Here is a 19,657-nt window from a genome sequence, read left to right as displayed (position 1 = left end):
TGAATTCTTCTGAATTCTCACAGTGCATGCACTGTACACTTTTAGGATTCTTGCTTGCACAAGTATGCAATTTATATACTTCTGGCCACATTCTGAGTAGACGTGTCTGGCCTTGCTCAATTAAATTTTATTGAGTGAAGCCATGCATGTATAGTCGGCACATGACCGCATGTATGCAAATTGCCGGCACCAGAGAATCCTGACAGCGTGCAGTCCGTACTGTGAGAATTCAGAAGTCTGCACTCACATAGAATGACTGCAGACTAATCACAAACTTGGACATCCCCTTTAGTGCTCCTAACATAAATAAATATATGAGAATTAGTCAGTATCACAAAAATTTTTTTTACATCCAGGTATCTTATAGATGCCATTGTCTCAGGAGTTGTTCTCTTTCTTTTCTTCTTCATCTTTTCCAGGTGCCATGATAAGTTTTCTCTTACACAGCTCGTGGCTGCAGACTTTCATCTTCTCCAGTCTTCTGCAGCACATTCCCACAAGGCGCTCTTAAAGATAGCAGTGTCATTATAATGCTCATGAATAAAAATATCTGCCCTACGCTGAGCCCCTAAACAAATAATTGCCCGTCACTATATTCCCTGCACAAAATATGACCCACACTGTCCCTTTTATGGTACATGCCTTCCACACTGCACTCTCCTTTCCATACTGGCCACCTCTTCACACTGTGCCCACCATATAGGGCTCAGTCTCTATACTGTGCCCCCTCACCACACTCCCCCTTGTTGGCTTAGTATCCCTTCCTGGCTATGCCCTTACACTGTCCTCCCATGCTACCCCCATTACTCAATCTCTATTTTGTGCCCACTCACACTTTAATCCCCCCATACTGACTTCTCGCACTATTCCCCCCAATAGTCTACTCACACGTTTCTCTCTCCCTCCTCATACAGTTACACTCTCATTCTCCATACTGCTTCTTCACACATCCCCTGACTCCCCATATTGTGTCCGCATCAATCCTATCATTAATTACTGTGTCCGCATACATTTTCTCCTTGCTCCTCATACTGTGTCCACACTCCCCACTCATCCTACTGTGTTCCCACCCATTTTCCCACTCACCTCACTGTGTCTTCACCTATCCCCCCCTCTCACCATACTATGTCTGCACCCAACCCCCATACTGTTTCTTCATGCGCCCCCATTCCCCTCATTTTATGTCTTCAAATTTCTCCCACTTCCCATATTGTGTCTGCACCTCTCCCTTCCTTGCTCCCCTGTGTCCTCAAATTCCCCCCACACACACACAGTAAATCTCCCCCACCACAGTAAATCTCCCTACACCACCCTAAATCTCTCCCCTTTACATTTAATCTTCGGTGTCTTCAGCTCCACTAGTGTAGATCCCTTACCAACAATGTATTTGGGCTTGTGTGCAACGGCGAGTGGGATCAGCAGCGTGATCACATGATCTGATCACGCTGCTGACATTACTCTGACCCCACGGTCAGAGCTTAAATTGTACTCGCGTCTGAAACACCATGAGTACAATTGTTCACTGAGAGCCGGCGCACTGCACCTTCTGTGAGTCTTCTGTGAGAGAATGGCCAACTCCCAGTCCAGGGGTAGCAAAATCCAGCCGCCATGGGAGACACTTCAGGCCACCACATTAGGTGACCCGATGGCACCCCCCCTGCTGGCTGCCCTGACTGACCTCCCCCCCCAGATATGCCTCTGCCTTGATATCTGAAATCCTGTGTCTCGTTCCAGATAAATTCACATTTTTCTTAATAAGTAAAGGAGTTGTTAAAATCTTTGGTTCGGGCACAGATCTGCATTACAATCTGCCTCAATAGCTTATTTTAAATTAAAATGGGCATTAAGACATGTGAGACATGTAGATCGGGAGAGTAGAGTCAGTCATTACATGTCTCACACTGGTAATGACCCCTTTCATTTAAAATAAGCTCTGGATGCAGATTCTCAGGAAGATCTACAGTTGTGGCCAAAAGTATTGACACCCCTGCAATTTTGTCAGATAATACTCAGTTTCTTCCCGAAAATGATTGCAAACACAAATTCTTTGGTATTATTATCTTCATTTAATTTGTCTTAAATGAAAAAACACAAAAAGAATTGTCCTAAAGCCAAATTGGATATAATTCCAAACCAAACATAAAAAAGAGGGTGGACAAAAGTATTGGCACTGTTCGAAAAATCATGTGATGCTTCTCTAATTTGTGTAATTAACAGCACCTGTAACTTACCTGTGGCACCTAACAGGTGTTGGCAATAACTAAATCACACTTGCAGCCAGTTCACATGGATTAAAGCTGACTCAACCTCTGTCCTGTGTCCTTGTGTGTACCACATTGAGCATGGAGAAAAGAAAGAAGGCAAAAGAACTGTCTGAGGACTTGAGAAACCAAATTGTGAGGAAGCATGAGCAATCTCAAGGCTACAAGTCCATCTCCAAAGACCTGAATGTTCCTGTGTCTACCGTGCGCAGTGTCATCAAGAAGTTTAAAGCCCATGGCACTGTGGCTAACCTCCCTAGATGTGGACGGAAAAGAAAAATTGACAAGAGATTTCAACACAAGATTGTGCGGATGTTGGATAAGGAACCTCGACTAACATCCAGACAGGTTCAAGCTGCCCTGCAGTCCGAGGGTACAACAGTGTCAACCCGTACTATCCGTCGGTGTCTGAATGAAAAGGGGCTGTATGGTAGGAGACCCAGGAAGACCCCACTTCTTACCCCGAGACGTAAAAAAGCCACGCTGGAGTTTGCCAAAACTTACCTGAAAAAGCCTAAAACGTTTTGGAAGAATGTTCTCTGGTCAGATGAGACAAAAGTAGAGCTTTTTGGGCAAAGGCATCAACATAGAGTTTACAGGAGAAAAAAGAGGCATTCAAAGAAAAAAACACGGTCCCTACAGTCAAACATGGCGGAGGTTCCCTGATGTTTTGGGGTTGCTTTGCTGCCTCTGGCACTGGACTGCTTGACCGTGTGCATGGCATTATGAAGTCTGAAGACTACCAACAAATTTTGCAGCATAATGTAGGGCCCAGTGTGAGAAAGCTGGGTCTCCCTCAGAGGTCATGAGTCTTCCAGCAGGACAATGACCCAAAACACACTTCAAAAAGCACTAGAAAATGGTTTGAGAAAGCACTGGAGACTTCTAAGGTGGCCAGCAATGATCTAAAAATGGCAGTTTGGAGAAGGCACCCTTCAAATATCAGGGACCTGGAGCAGTTTGCCAAAGAAGAATGGTCTAAAATTCCAGCAGAGCATTGTAAGAAACTCATTGATGGTTACCGGAAGCGGTTGGTCGCAGTTATTTTGGCTAAAGGTTGTGCAACCAAGTATTAGGCTGAGGGTGCCAATACTTTTGTCTTGCCCATTTTTGGAGTTTTGTGTGAAATGATCAATGTTTTGCTTTTTGCTTCATTCTCTTTTATGTTTTTTCATTTAAGACAAATTAAATGAAGATAATAATACCAAAGAATTTGTGTTTCCAATCATTTTCAGGAAGAAACTGAGTATTATCTGACAAAATTGCAGGGGTGTCAATACTTTTGGCCACAACTGTGTGTCCGTACCATAGATCTTAACAGTTAATTTACCTATTAAGAAAAGTGTGGCTTTCTCTGAAATAAGACATTGGATCGCAGATATCAAAGTATAATTTTGTTCAACTTCCTGTGACATGCCTAGGAGGGCTGATCTTACTGACAGATTCCATGTAAATGAGTTTTCCCATGATGACTATTTATCACTTAATGTATTATTCCTTGACAATGATCTTTTGACACGCTCATTAGATACTTCAATACAAAAGATAGGGTCGGGGTCTAACCTTAGTGGCTACTGTACATATATTATTTCCTGAAACAATAGGAAGTATAGAGTGTAAAAAGAACCCTTGTGGCCAGTGTTGATATGTAAGATTTCTATTATTTTTTACATTTAATACAAATCGTGATATGTAACTAAAAAAAATTGCTAGAATTAAAAAAATATATATATAAACATTTAATACAAAAAATTGATTTAGGTCATATTCTGATGATAATAATTGTTTGCTAATCGTTTTTTTGATAATGTTGGAGGAAGTTGGGCAAAAAAAACCCCTCAATGAAGTAGTTGCCAGAAACAATGGGAGTGTCTTAAGGCGCATTTAGATGGGTCAATAATTGTTCCATCTGGCCCATCTAAACAGGTTGGCAGACACCTGATGAATGAGCAAGATGATTGGAAGTCGGGTGCGATGATTTTTTCTGCACGTTTTAACAGATGATGTGCTGTTGATAGCATGGTATTTTATATGGAGAGAACCATCGTTTTAGCGAAATTTCTGTCTACATAGAATTGTGGACTTTGTTTCTTACCATACCTCTGATCGGCTTTTATTAGGTCAAAGTAATCTAGAATACTAAGCAAGAAACACTCTATCTACAGTCAGGTGGCTGTGTGCACGGCACATGTGCTATTTAGCATCCTGGTGAGCTCGACTTCAGAACACAGAATTGTGCAACGGCAAAGGCCCAAAAGATGTTTGTTGATTGACATTGCTTCTACCAGTCTCAATTTACTTGTGGGTGATTACAGATGAAAGATGAAGCAGAACGTGCCTTGCAGGCCAAAAATGTCCCATCAGATGTAGCTATAGAATGCCTGACCCTCCGTGAGAGCCGCCGAGACATTGACCTGGTGAAAGATCCTGTGGACGATGAGGTGCACAAAGAGGTGGAAGTGATTGAAGGAGTTCGAAAGGCACTGCAGCAGAAGATCAGTGAGGCTTTTGAACAGCTCTGGTAAAATTCTAAAAATGCCTGAAATTGTTATATCTTTCTCTATACAGAGTCTTATTCAGATGTGAAAAGTCTTCTGATAATGAATAAGTAAACCTCAGACAGAAGTTAAACTAATATCCTCATAGGGGTATTTCTGCCATAAAGAGTAGTCATCGTTTTAATTTTTATTTACTAAATTAATAGTACACATGAAAATAAGAATCTTTGTCATATGTCTTGTCAAAGAAATCTGATTCTTTCTCCTCCTGGGCTGATTTTTCACTCAAAAATCTCAATTCACAAGTAAAATGTGTCTGCAGTGAATACAGATTTTCCCATTTCAGATATAGGGGATGACAGTTTGTCTGCCCCTACCTCCTCACCCTCTCTGCTCCATTAGATTTTGAAAGCACCAACTGAAAATTAGAAGGGGGCTGAGCACTACACCAATGCTGCATCTTGCTGTGATCGCCACATGCCAAAAGGGAAAATATGTTCGAACTAGCAGACCTAGATCAGCTATACAGTGTTGGCAGAAAGTTTAATTTAGCCTGTAACTGGGGCTAATATTCCAGCCCCAGTTACGTGGGAAATCATTAATAAAAAAGTATGGTTATGTTGAAAGGCCTCAAGGGTCTTTTATTACCTATATGGCAGACACAGTTTGTAAAATAAATGAAAATATATAAAAAAATAATGAAAAAATGTAATCTATATCATACATATAAAAATAATTCTGAAGGAGAGGAGTCAGCAATTAAATATTAATTTAATTGGTAATTTTCACATTAAAAAAATAGCAAAAAAAATTCAAAAATCATTTGAATATGTGAATGAGGAAAAAAGTTTAGAATTCATAAAACTCCGCTTACAAAATAAATTTAAAACGTATCCAGTCAGGAATGGGAGAAAATGACCCAGTCTTAAACTGGTTAAAAAATCTTTATCCACTAGCTTTCAGAGAGAAGATTGTATCATTGCCTGAATATAAGGCCGCAACTCATGAGCAGTAGCCAAGACACGTATGTGAAAAGCTCGTTTGTCAGCGTTACATTATTTACTGGGTTTCTCCTTTAGTCTACTGCAGGAGTCTCGCCAGCAGCTAAACTGGGATCAGAGAGGCAAAGTGGAAACATTGGATATAGACCGAACATGTCTCTCACTTACCAAAAATTCTCCAAATATATCACTGAAAGTGGATCCAACGCGTGTACCTCATGGGTAAGGATTTGAAGAGTGTGACTGATTGTCCTGTGCTTTCAGGGCTCTAACTATGTAGAAGTTGTATTGTGTGTCGTCTGATGCTGTTAGCAATTCTAGCCATTTCTACTTTATGTCAGTGGTGTGTGAAAGTGTCGTAAGATCAAGGCTGCATTATCCAGTTGTACAAGCAGTGGCGGATTATAATGAGGTCAATTTGGGCAGTTGCCCCGGGCCCAGTGGGGTTAAGGGGCCCACAGCCCAGGCCAGTAAATTGCCCCATTATAATCCGCCACCGCGCAGGGCCAGATTATAGGCAGGGCAGGCGGGGCTTCAGCCCCGGGGCCCCCACCACAAGAGCTTCTAAGGGGGCCCCCACCACATTCCTGCTGGCTGCTGCAATGGCACTCCATCTTCTCCCCACCTAAAAGTGAGTGACCGTGGGGGCGGCATTATGTGCTCTGCTACCAGCAGCATCTACAAGTAGCGTGAACGCTGATGCTGCTGGTAGCGTGCAAAGGCTTGTGATGAGATCACAGGAGGGAAGGTGTCAGGGCCCCCGATCATGTGACCCCTGTCTCCTCCCCTCCTGTGACCTCATCACAGGTCCTGTGCGCACAGCACAGAGCACTGAGAGCAGCCATGTATGTGGAGTGCGGCTCTGCGGGTGGAGGTCGGTGCTGGAGGCTCCATTATTCTCTATGTGGAGTGCGGCTCTGCGGGTGGAGGTCGGTGCTGGAGGCCCCATTATTCTCTATGTAGAGTGTGGCTCTACGATTCGTGACCCCCGTCACGTGACGAGGGGGGCCCACAGAGTCTGAACTGCCCCGGGCCCTGGCTACCCTTAATCCACCCCTGTGTACAAGTATACATTATGGAGAAGCAACCAATCTGCACTTGGTGCAGAATAAATAAACCATCTAATTAGCACAGTCCTAACTATGGATAAGTTAATAATAATAATAATAATTTTATTTCTACAGCGCCGACATATTCTGTAGCACTTTACATTATAGAGGGGACTTGTACAGACGATAGACATTACAGCATAACAATAATCACATAGAGCAAAACAAGAGAACACATGTGGAGTAAAAAATACCACCAATAATAAAAGACAAATATATTCTTTATTGATCCATACAAATATTAATGCCAACAATATAGGCCACTGGAGGGAAAAAGGGACAAAAAAAAGTACTGCAGGTACATACGAGAGTGCACAGAGAACAGCAGAGACCAAAGATTATTGAGTATATTAATCTCTAATATATAGAGAGTAACGGGTAAGTATATAGCAATACATATGTCCCCTGAAAATGACTTATTTAGATTGTCCTGCCTCTAGGAACCCAATCAATTAGCTGTAACCTGCAGAGGAAACTACTGGTAAGGGTTAAGCTGCACAACATAGAAAGTGAAGCATTGCGTGATCTGCCTTCTATAGATTGGACTTGCCAGCCATTCTGCTCCAGCTAATTTACAGAAGTCCTGAAAGAACAGCTCATCTTCCATTACATTAGCTACGAATTCCTTAAAACAAAATTTAAATAGGGTTTTCTTTGCATATAAATAGCACCGTTTGGAACAAAAATGTTAATGTTCACTATAACAATTAATCAATTGCTTTATTTTTAGATTTTAGAGGTGGCTTGAAAATTATTTCTACAAATAAGGCCTCAGTACATAATCCAAAAATTCTAAATGTAAATTATAGGATTCCATAGTTTGGTAGAGATGATTACTATGTATACAGGAAAGATATATATCTTTGTACTGTGTTAGCCAGTAGATGGAAGAATATTACAATTTGAGAGTCCTCAGTGGTTGATACCTTATAATGGCTGGTGTGAGAAGATGGTAACAAATTGCAAGCTTTCCAGACTACTCCGGTCTCGTCACCTTCATTCATTCACTAAGTATAGTATCTTGTCAGGTCTACTACTCCCCAGGAATGGGAACAATTCAGCCGTTACAACAAGGACAGAGCAGAAGCTGAGCTCAGAGCCTCTGCACAACTGAGAGAAGCCATTGCTTTGACAATTGCACAGGTAAAATCCTGATCATTTTATTTTAAAACATATCTAGATATTACTGAATACCGCATAATATTATAATGTTCTGGCTGTGAGATTTCCTCTAAGCCAATTCTCCATCCAGAATTTGGTAAGAACCCTGCGAGTAACACACAGAAATAAATCTATCAGTGTCTTCACAATCGACAGCCATGGATGGGCTCCTTCATGGACAGCTATAGACTAAAAAGTGCCCCAATATGCCTGGTGAAACAGGCTGACCGATAAGAATAGAAGTACTAGTCCAACAGTTGGCCTTACATCAGGGTCTATCCTACCAGATGTGAACATATGTACCCATCTGAGACTTGCATCGCCTGCACAGCACAAAAGCAATGGGATCAATTTTGCAGAAAAACTGAGGATACTATAAAATCTTGCAGTTCTTTTTCTTATCAAAGAACCATGTGCCCTACTATTCTAGCTGTATGTTCAGTATAGAGTCTCCCATTATTTCATTCACAGGGACTATGAGCTCATTTCCACAGTTCACATGGCATAGTGCAGAACTGAGAGAACACAAAAGAGAGTTTGCAATACCTTTCTGCTGGCTTGGACTGGCCCACAGGAGAACTGGAGAATCCTCCGGTGGGCCCCTGTACAGGGGTGAGTCACCACCCTCTTATATGAGCAGTACCTGGCACTATATACTGTACATGAATCACTATGACAGACAAAGACAGCATCTTATTCATTTATCAATCAACCCAGGTCATTGCTATAGAAATTTGTGATTAAGGATAATGTCACATTTGCTTGTAGCTGAAAAGTGGGCCCTTCACACCCCAGTCCGGCACTGGAACGGTGTTAATTGTTTTATTACTTGCGAGAATCAAATCTGTATCCATGTCTGTGGAGCTATTATCTTTAGATTATGAATATGAAAGGCACACTTATTTTTTTCATCTTTTTGTTAGAAGAAGTGTTCACTCATTTACCAGTCCTATGACATTCCTGCAGGTCTCCTGCTCATCTCCTGACTTTTTCTCCTGGCTCGTGTGGCAGTGACTCAACCAGTGTCTTTACATCCAGTTTTGGTCTTACGAACACATGACCATTGTAGCCAAATACTGGCTGCAGAAGTGATGTGTTCTTCGCCTCTGTGGCCTTTGATTAGCTGCAGTGATTCCTCGTCATATGAGCCGAAAGAAGAAGCCGGAGACCCATGCAGCGGTACTATCCATTCCCATGGCAGAAGATCAATAGGTATGCAATAGTGATGTGCGAGAATACTCGTTGCTCGAGTTTTCCTGAGCATGCTCGGGTGTCCTCAAAGTATTTTGTTGTGGTGTTTGACGAATGCTTGTTTGTTAGGGAATCTCCTCATGTACTGTATTCAGGCTGTCTAGCAGCCATAAATCATGCAGCTGCTTCGACACAAACTAAATCTCCGAGCATGCCAAAATACTCGGAGGACACCTGAGCATGCTGGGAAAACCTGAGCAACGAGTATACCCGCTCATCACTAGTAAGCAACCTTTTTTATACTTGACTGCCATGTTGGGTCCATTTAGATAAAAATATTTGACAAACCCTTTCAAGTGCATCTAATAAGTGACATCCATAGCTGACCACAGTTTCACTTCAACATAAAAATGAAAAACATAGCATCAGGAATCTACCTGCTGTTTGTTTTTGCTTTACAGCACATAAACCAAATAATAAAAATGTAATTATAAAGCATCTTGCTGTCGTTTGGTAGTTATTCTTTCCTGGGAAAGTAAATAAAAGTACAGTTTACAACTAGAGCGATTTTGACCTTTTTATTTTACCTTTCTCTTCATAAAAATGCCATGTTTTTTTTGTTGTTTTTTTTCTGAAAAAGCCTACAGCCGCAGTGCTTTTTATTTAGTTTTGTTGTGTGACTTTTTGCATTTTCAGATCTATGTAAGACTTGAAAAGTGTTTTATTAAAAACACAAAGCCCAACTCCTGCAGTTTTTTCTTATTGCAGTGCAGGAGTGGTCCTACTAATCTAAGGTCCCTGTCCCTAGTCTTTTATTTACCAGCTACTGTGTTGAGCTATTGTGGCGCCCCTGCGGGTCCAGATGCCACAGAGGTACTGCACCTCAACCAGAGGTGTGGTATCCCACTAACAGGTAGGATGGATGCACCCAACCAGAATTCCAACACCCACACTCACACACACACAGTGTAGCAGAGCACCCTTCATGGCTCCCTGCTTGGAACACGAAGTGTGCTGGGAGGTGGGCGTAGCGTAGCAAGGCCGGAGAGTCTAGGCTGAGGTTAGATTGTGAGATCCCCTGAGAGGGAGGGAAGGAGAAGGACGTAGTCTGCACAGCTCCCAACTGCATGGGGAGTGCCAGACGGACTGGACTAAAGAATCAGCAGATTCTCCATTGGAAGATTGGTTCTTCCAGGGACACGGTTGGAAAGTCATCCCGTTGGTCTCGTTCCACGCTGACAGCTGTCAGGTGGAGGAAGGAACCAGACTGGTCGCAAAGGGAACGGCCCCTAGCCTAGTTCGCATTCCTCTGGGTTCCACTAGCAAGCCGATAGCTTTGGTTGCTTTATTGACTATCGCCCCTACCACAGTTAGTCCGACCGGAAAGGCGGCTTTATAGAGTCACGGGAACGGTGGGTCGTTGTCCGAACAGGATTCGCAGCTGCTGGCCCGGAATGCTAATTGTGAAGCGCTGGAGTGGAAGAAGGAGTTTAGGCAGCATGTAGTTTGGAGACGGCCAGGAAAGGAAAACACTGACTGGGAAAGCTGGAAAGGTGCATTTCATCTTATCTGGAAGTTATCTGGACCCCTCACCTGGAGGACTCAGCACTGAAGCCGGCATCTGTGTGTGCACCAAACTGTGAGTAAAGCCTTTGGAACTACAAGCCCTAGTGTCCTCCACTTATTCCTGCACCACTCATCCAGCACTGCTACATCCTCCACTATACATTCCCCTCACCATCTACAACTCTCTTCATCTGCCCTGGGACCACAGCTCTACCTGTGGAGAGCTTCTGCACCACAACATCTGTCCCAGAGAAGCAATCCTGCAGCGCCAGGTGGCGTCACGAATCATCTTATAAACTCTATCCTCATTCAAAACAACCCCTTTTACATGACCGCCTGAGGCCACGGACCGGGTCACAGCCACTGTGACATTTCCCATTGAAGTCAACGGGCTCGGTGCCGAGTACCCCACGGCCTCTGGGGCGCGTCACTATTCTTTTGCGCCGCTCCCGTTAAGCTCCAGCAGTTTGTGCCCCCCCGGATCTTTGCAGTGTTTGCTAATTAATTTGCTTATTAATAACGGAAGAATGACAGAGGAACGGCACAATGCAGAGATCTAAGAAAATATGTTCTACAATTGATATGTTTTAAGGAAAGTGATTTTTTAATAGATCATACATGTCACTTATAGCCATTTTGTCAGTTACCTAACATTAAAAAAAAATTAAATAAGCGTTATTCATCATATGAAAATCTCACCTTTTCATCCCTCCAAGTTTGATAAGTGATGACTTACACTGGCTACAGAAGTCACTTGTCTACCAAATTTTGAAAAGTCACAGAAAATCCTTTAATAGTGGAGTCTTGTAAAGCATCATACTGCATGACAGCTATTCTTTCCTTTACTACAGACTAATAATGAGCTGGAAGCTCAGAGAGTGGCTGTTGAATTTGCTTTCAGGAAAAGGATTCATGAATTTGAAAAAGCTCACAATGAACTCAAGTGGCAAGAGAAAAATGTAAGCCTGCATTTGATTTTTGCGCTTTTTTCATTCTATGATAGCTGACATTATGTCTCTGTAGTTAGTACTGATGATTTTCAATACTGAGGCTATAGGTTTTAATCTGATGCCAATATTTGCGTTTTCTACATGTTTTCCATTGGGGTTTCTTGCCCATTGTAATTAAAGATATTTAGGAGTTGAAATCCCAAAAGAATATCAGCAGAATGCCAATAGCATTTATAGCATCCTGTAATCTTTGAAGAAAGTGGGAAGACAGGCCATCACACTGGGAATGTATAATCTGAAAATTACCGTATTTTTCGGACTATAAGACACACTGGACCATAAGACGCACCCCAAATTTTGGGGTGGAAAATAGCAGAAAAAAGATTTTTATAAGCTGGAGGTCCGTCTTATTGTATGAATTTAAGGTATCTTACCTGAGGGCCGGCGGTGGTAGAGCAGGGTCACAGGAGGCATGGTCCTTTCCTCAGGAAGCCGGCGGCAGAAGTGGAGCAATGCTGCAGTCTTGGGGTGCGATGCTGTGGGTCCAGTGTCGGCGGTGAAGTAGAGCATGTAGCAGGGTCCCTTCCTCAGGATGCGTGCGGCAGACATGTGACGGCGACGCGGCCCGGTGTCCACGGCTAGCAGAGCCGAGTGCATCACCAGTTTCTCAGCGGACATTTTCCTGAGGCCACGCGTGCTCAGATTGCGTTCTAGGTGGCCCTTGGCTTCAGGAAAATGGCCACCGAGATCTCAATCTGCGCATGCACGGCCTCCAGCGGCCATTTTCCTGAAGCCAAGGGCCACAGAGATCTCAATCTGCGCACACGCCGCCTCCAGTGGCCTACGGCTTCAGAAAGATGGCCGCAGGCAAACCGGTGATGCACTCGGCTCTGCTCGCCGTGGACACCGGGCCGTGACATCACCACATTTCTGCCTCCGGCATCCTGAGTAAAGGACCCTGCTCAGGTGTACTCCACGCCGCCCAGTGTCAGCACCGAGCCTCAGCATCGCCACAGCATTGCACACCTCTGCTGCCGGCGGTTTCACTGCTACACCATAGCCACAACCCCCCGATAAGCCTGTGTTCGGACTATAAGACGCACCCCCCATTTTCCTCCCAAATTTTTTGGAGAAAGTGCGTCTTATAGTGTGAAAAATGCAGTACTTATTATTGAAATCAGGTTCTTGTGTTTAAATGTATTTTTTAAACATTTTTGGCAATGGGTTTTGTGTAAAAAAATATACAGTTGTGGCCAAAAGTATTGACACCCCTGCAATTCTGTCAGATAATACTCAGTTTCATCCTGAAAATGATTGCAAACACAAATTCTTTGGTATTATTATCTTCATTTAATTTGTCTTAAATGAAAAAACACAAAAAGAATTGTCCTAAAGCCAAATTGGATATAATTCCACACCAAACATAAAAAAGAGGGTGGACAAAAGTATTGGCACTGTTCGAAAAATCATGTGATGCTTCTCTAACTTGTGCAATTAACAGCACCTGTAACTTACCTGTGGCACCTAACAGGTGTTGGCAATAACTAAATCACACTTGCAGCCAGTTGACATGGATTAAAGTTGACTCAACCTCTGTCCTGTGTCCTTGTGTGTACCACATTGAGCATGGAGAAAAGAAAGAAGACCAAAGAACTGTCTGAGGACTTGAGAAACCAAATTGTGAGGAAGCATGAGCAATCTCAAGGCTACAAGTCCATCTCCAAAGACCTGAATGTTCCTGTGTCTACCGTGCGCAGTGTCATCAAGAAGTTTAAAGCCCATGGCACTGTGGCTAACCTCCCTAGATGTGGACGGAAAAGAAAAATTGACAAGAGATTTCAACGCAAGATTGTGCGGATGTTGGATAAATAACCTCGACTAACATCCAAACAAGTTCAAGTTGCCCTGCAGTCCGAGGGTACAACAGTGTCAACTCGTACTATCCGTCGGCGTCTGAATGAAAAGGGACTGTATGTTAGGAGACCCAGGAAGACCCCACTTCTTACCTCGAGACATAAAAAAGCCAGGCTGGAGTTTGCCAAAACTTACCTGAAAAAGCCTAAAACGTTTTGGAAGAATATTCTCTGGTCAGATGAGACAAAAGTAGAGCTTTTTGGGCAAAGGCATCAACATAGAGTTAACAGGAGAAAAAAAGAGGCATTCAAAGAAAAAAACACGGTCCCTACAGTCAAACAAGGCGGAGGTTCCCTGATGTTTTGGGGTTGCTTTGCTGCCTCTGTCACTGGACACACTGACCGTGTGCATGGCATTATGAAGTCTGAAGACTACCAACAAATTTTGCAGCATAATGTAGGACCCAGTGTGCGAAAGCTGGGTCTCCCTCAGAGGTCATGGTTCTTCCAGCAGGACAATGACCCAAAACACACTTCAAAAAGCACTAGAAAATGGTTTGAGAGAAAGCACTGGAGACTTCTAAGGTGGCCAGCAATGAGTCCAGACCTGAATCCCATAGAACACCTGTGGAGAGATCTAAAAATGGCAGTTTGGAGAAGGCACCCTTCAAATATCAGGGACCTGGAGCAGTTTGCCAAAAAAGAATGGTCTAAAATTCTAGCAGAGCATTGTAAGAAACTCATTGATGGTTACCGGAAGCGGTTGGTCACAGTTATTTTGGCTAAAGGTTGTGCAACCAAGTATTAGGCTGAGGGTGCCAATACTTTTGTCTTGCCCATTTTTGGAGTTTTGTGTGAAATGATCAATGTTTTGCTTTTTGCTTCATTCTCTGTGTTTTTTCATTTAAGACAACTTAAATGAAGATAATAATACCAAAGAATTTGTGTTTGCTGATTTTGGCTGGGAAAAAAATTGCAAGTGAGATGTCACCCATTCACTAACATGGGTCAGAGTGCAATCCGATTAAAAATCGGATTACAATCGTCCGATTTTATCGCCAGTGAGTATGAGGCCTTACTGTTCTTTTGGGAAATCTACATATACATTAGCAGCATTAGACTGACACAGACCTTATCTTTTGTATTGAAGCATCTAATGAGTGTGTGCAAAGGTCACTGTGAAAGAAGTGAGTGTGGTGTGGACATCACTTATTTTGAATGGTGGATAATGTGTTACCTGTAACTGTAATCATACATGTGATAATACTCAGTTTCTTCCTGAAAATGATTATTTTCAGGAAGAAACTGAGTATTATCTGACAGAATTGCAGGGGTGTCAATACTTTTGGCCACAACTGTATATATAGAAATCTTGCAGTTTTCATACTTGCCACTTTGGGCTACTTTAGACTCCTGTTCTTTCCAGCAGATTTTTCAGAATCATATAATCACATGTATGATTACAGTTACAGGTAACACATTATCCACCAATCAAAATAAGTGATGTCCACACCACACTCACTTCTTTCACAGTGACCTTTGCACACACTCATTAGATGCTTCAATACAAAAGATAAGGTCTGTGTCAGTCTAATCCTGCTAATGTATATGTAGATTTCCCAAAAGAACAGTAAGGCCTCATACTCACTGGCGATAAAATCGGACGATTGCAATCCGATTTTTAATCGGATTGCACTCTGACCCATGTTAGTGAATGGGTGACATCTCACTTGCAATTTTTTTCTCAGCCAAAATCGGTCTGAGTAAAAAATCGCAGCATGCTGCGATTTGCAGTGATTTTTGCCAATAGAAGTCAATGGGTGCGATTTAAAAAAACGCACCATCCGTTTTCCATCCATTTTTAACGGATACATCACCATTCTATGGTATAGAACACTGTAAATGGTCCTGTAAATGACTGTAGAAAAAGAGTTGCTGGGAAAAAAAAACGGATGGAAAATCGCATAGAAATCGCATGACACTGGCATAACACTCCACCCTTTTTTCTAGTCCAGAAATGGGACCGTTTTTTTTAATCGCCAATGGGTATGAGGCCTAAGAATGAATCTAGAATAGCCCCAGTGGCCAGTGTTAGTACTGCAGGATTTCTCATTTTTTATACAGTTTGTAATATGAAACAAACTACTAAACATTTTTTTGAAAAATATTTTTATCATTAAAATCTGATTTAAACAGTAGATATATATAAGTCTATAAGCTTATAACTGTAAAAAATTTCTCTTTTCTTATGAATGTTGTGAAAAATATCATATCTACTGATTGATTGTTGTTTTACATGAACTTGTTTTAAATAGACCAAAGATGAGATTGAGGAATTGGAGGAAGACATAAGACGTTTAGAAAAAGATCTAAGAGACAAAAGTGGGCCTTTAAAACTGGCCCACACACGGCTTGAGACCCGTACATACAGACCAAACATAGACCTTTGTAGGGACACGGTAAGACTTGTGTAATAATGAATGTGCGCATATAGCCTCTTAAACTAGAGAGGTAGCGAACTTGAACTTTAGTGCTACCTCTTGGATGTAGCAATCCTAAATATAGATCCTTTACATGGAACCTGTCATGTTCCTACATGATATTAACTTGCACATATTGAGTTAATATACAGTTTAATAGCATTTGAGGGCATGACAGGTTCCCTTGCTGTATGACTTAAGATAAGAAGCCAAACCAGACACTGCATTTTCAGGCATGTGTTTAGGGGTGCTTGACCCTCATCAGTGCAAAACAGGAGGTCTGATTTAGCTTGTTAAGAGGCCTCTAACAGAGGATATAATGGATAATGTTTCTCCCTGTGGAGAGTGCCAAGACGGCATAAGGAACCTTATAGGCCAATCGATGCTCCTCTTGGAATTTCTTCATGATAATAGCCTCCTTAGAGAGGAAGAGGACTTGAACTCTAGTTCCACCTATTGGATGTAACAATCCTAAAAGTCAATATTGACCTTTTAGCAATCCTTGCCACTTGACTTAGGATAATAATCTAAAGCAGACACTCGATTTACAGACACATGTTTTGGGGTGTTTGCCCCTTATCAGTGCAAAGCAGGAGGTCTGTTTTGGCTGAGTGAAAGGCCTCTAACATGGCATCTAGGGGATATTGTTTATCCTTGTGTAGAAATGAATGTGCAGAGAGACTAGACCTATATAGTACATACAGTAGCATGTAATGCAATGTTATAACATTTTTCACTTATACTGTAGGTGCAGTATGGGCTCACAGATGAGGTCCATCAGCTAGAGGGTACTATTGCCGCTCTGAAACAAAAACTGGCACAATCACAGTAAGTTTGTGTTGTTATCACATGCCATTACTCACCCCACTGCTAGATACACCAGAAGTCTCACGGGTGGTTTGCACATTCATGACTGGGCCAATTTGTACAATTCTGACCACTGTCCCTTTATGAGGTGATAACTCTGGAACGCTTCCATGGTTCCCGGTGATTCAGACATTGTTTTCTCATTACATATTGTACTTCATGTTAGTGGTAAAATTTCATTGATATAACTTGCATTTTTTTGTGAAAAAAACGGAAATTTGTCGAAACTTTTGAAAATGTCACAATTTTCCAACTTTGAATTTTTATGCCCTTAAATCACAGAGATATGGCACACAAAAAACTTAATAAGTAACATTTCACATATGTTTACTTTACATCAGCACAATTTTGGAACCAAAATTTTTTTTAGTTGGGAAGTTATAAGGGTTAAAAGTTGACCAGCGATTTCTCATTTTTGCAACACCATTTTATTTTTACGGACCACATCACATTTGAAGTCACTTTGAGGGATCTATATGATAGAAAATACCCCAAAGTGACCCCAAAGTGACACCATTCTAAAAACTGCACCCCTCAAGGTGCTCAAAACCACATTCAAGAAGTTTATTAACCCTTCAGGTGCTTCACAGGAATTTTTTGAATGTTTAAAAAAAAAAATGAACATTTAAGTTTTTTTCACTAAAAAAATACTTCAGGTTCAATTTTTTTTTATTTTACCAAGGGTAACAGGAGAAATTGGACTGCTAAAGTTATTGTGCAATTTGTCCTGAGTTCGCTGATACCTGATATGTGGGGGGAATCACTATTTCGGCGCATGGCAGAGCTCAGAAGGGAAGGAGCGCCGTTTGACTTTTTCAATGCAAAATTGGCTGGAATTCAGATCGGACGCCATGTCACGTTTGGAGAGCCCCTGATGTGCCAAAACAGTGGAAACTCCCCACAAGTGACACTATTTTGGAAAATAGACCCCCCCAAGGAACTTATCTAGATGTGTGGTGAGAACTTTGAACCTCCCAGGGCTTCAAAAAAGTTTATAACGTACAGCCGTAAAATTAAAAGATCAAATTTTTTCCACAAAAATGATCTTTTTGCCTCCAATTTTTATTTTCCCAAGGGTAACAGGACCCTAAAAGTTATTGTGCAATTTGTCCTAAGTACGCTGATACCCCACATGTGGGGGTAAACCACTATTTGGGCGCATGGCAGAGCTCGGAAGGGATGCAGAACCATTTGATTTTTTTGGCTGGAATTGGGATCGGACGCCATGCCGCATTTGGAAAGCCCCTGATGTGCCTAAACAGTGGAAACCCCCCCCACAAATTACACCATTTTGGAAACTAGACTCCCCCAAAGAACTTATCTAGATGTGTGGTGAGCACTTTGAACCCCCAAGGGCTTCACAGAAGTTTATAATGCCCGGGCGTGAAAATAAAAAAATCATATTTTTTCCACAAACATGATCTTTTAGTCCCCAATTTTTTTTATTTTCCCAAGGGTAACAGGAGAACGTGGACCCCAAAAGTTGTTGTCCAATTTATCCTGAGTACGCTGAGACCCCATATGTGGGAGAAAACTACCGTATGTGCACACGTCGGGGCTCGGAAGGGAAGTAGCCCTAGCCCTATCCCTAACGGGAAAATGGAAATAAATACATTTTTTTTTTAAATTGTATTATTTTTCCCTAACTAAGGGGGTGATAACGGGGGGTTTGATTTACTATTTATGGCGGTTTTTATGTTTGTCAGCTGTCATACGCTAAAAGACACTTTTTATTGTAAAAATAGTTTTTGCATCACCACATATTGAGAGCTATAATTTTTCCATATTTTGACCCACCGAGTCATGTGAGGTCTTATTTTTTGTGGGACGAGTTGACGTTTTTATTGGTACCATTTTCGGGCACTTGACATTTTTTGATCGCATTTTAATCCGATTTTTGGGACGCAGAATGAACAAAAACCAACATTTCAAAAATTTCTTTTGGGGGGTGCGTTTACACCGTTCCGTGTGCGGTAAAATTGATAAAGCGGTTTTATTCTTCAGGTCAGTATGATTACAGCGATACCGCATTTATGTCGTTTTTTTATGTTTTGGCGGTTTTATGCAATGAAAACAATTTTATATTAAAAAATAATTATTTTTGCATCGCTTTATTCTGCGAGCTATAACTTTTTTATTTTTTCGCTGATGACGCTGTGTGGTGGCTCGTTTTTTTGCAGGACAAGATGACGTTTTCAGCGGTACCATGGTTATTTATATCCGTCTTTTTGATCGTGCGTTATTGCACTTTTTGTTCGGCGGTATGATAATAAAGCATTATTTTTTGCTTTGTTTTTTATTTTTATTTTTTAAGAGGTTCGCTAAAGGGGTTAACTAATTGGACAGTTTTATAGGGCGGGTCGTTACGGACGCGGCGATACTAAATATGTGTACTTTTATTGTTTTTTTTTTCATTTCCAAAAAATGAATTGATTAGGGAATTTTTTTTTTTAAATTTATTTAGCGATTTTTTTTTTTATAAATTATTTTTACACTTTTTTTTTTAACTTTATTACATTGTCCCAGGGGGGACATCACTGTCATCACAGATCAGCGATCTGACACAGGCACTGCAGTAGGCTTCCTCATGCCTGCGCTCTGCAGGCAGTGAGGAAGCCGACTCCCTGCAGGCCCCCGAAGATCCCCGCCTTCATATTGGATCCGGGGACCTGCAGGGAAGGAGGCCCCCGCAGCAGCGCTGCACATTGCGCTGCTGCGGG

The 19,657-nt window shown here is 41.9% G+C and overlaps 1 protein-coding gene across 2 annotated transcripts in view; it reads left to right on the top strand.

Moving 5' to 3' along the window:
* Nucleotides 1-19,657, top strand: part of TEKT2 (tektin 2) — a 93,431-nt gene that overhangs the window by 60,325 nt on the left and 13,449 nt on the right. For both annotated transcript variants that reach the window (XM_073562892.1, XM_073562888.1), the window contains exons 4-9: nt 4,577-4,782; nt 5,839-5,982; nt 7,898-8,012; nt 11,639-11,746; nt 15,906-16,049; nt 16,819-16,898. In XM_073562892.1, the coding sequence (XP_073418993.1) occupies nt 4,577-4,782; nt 5,839-5,982; nt 7,898-8,012; nt 11,639-11,746; nt 15,906-16,049; nt 16,819-16,898 (797 nt within the window). The remainder of the gene's footprint in view (nt 1-4,576; nt 4,783-5,838; nt 5,983-7,897; nt 8,013-11,638; nt 11,747-15,905; nt 16,050-16,818; nt 16,899-19,657) is intronic.

Source organism: Dendrobates tinctorius, unplaced genomic scaffold, assembly GCF_039654945.1.
Source record: "Dendrobates tinctorius isolate UK_male_01 unplaced genomic scaffold, ASM3965494v1 ptg000015l, whole genome shotgun sequence".
Taxonomy (NCBI): Eukaryota; Metazoa; Chordata; class Amphibia; order Anura; family Dendrobatidae; genus Dendrobates; species Dendrobates tinctorius.
The sequence above is the reverse complement of the archived record's forward strand: the minus strand, read 5'-3'. Positions and strand labels throughout refer to the sequence as shown.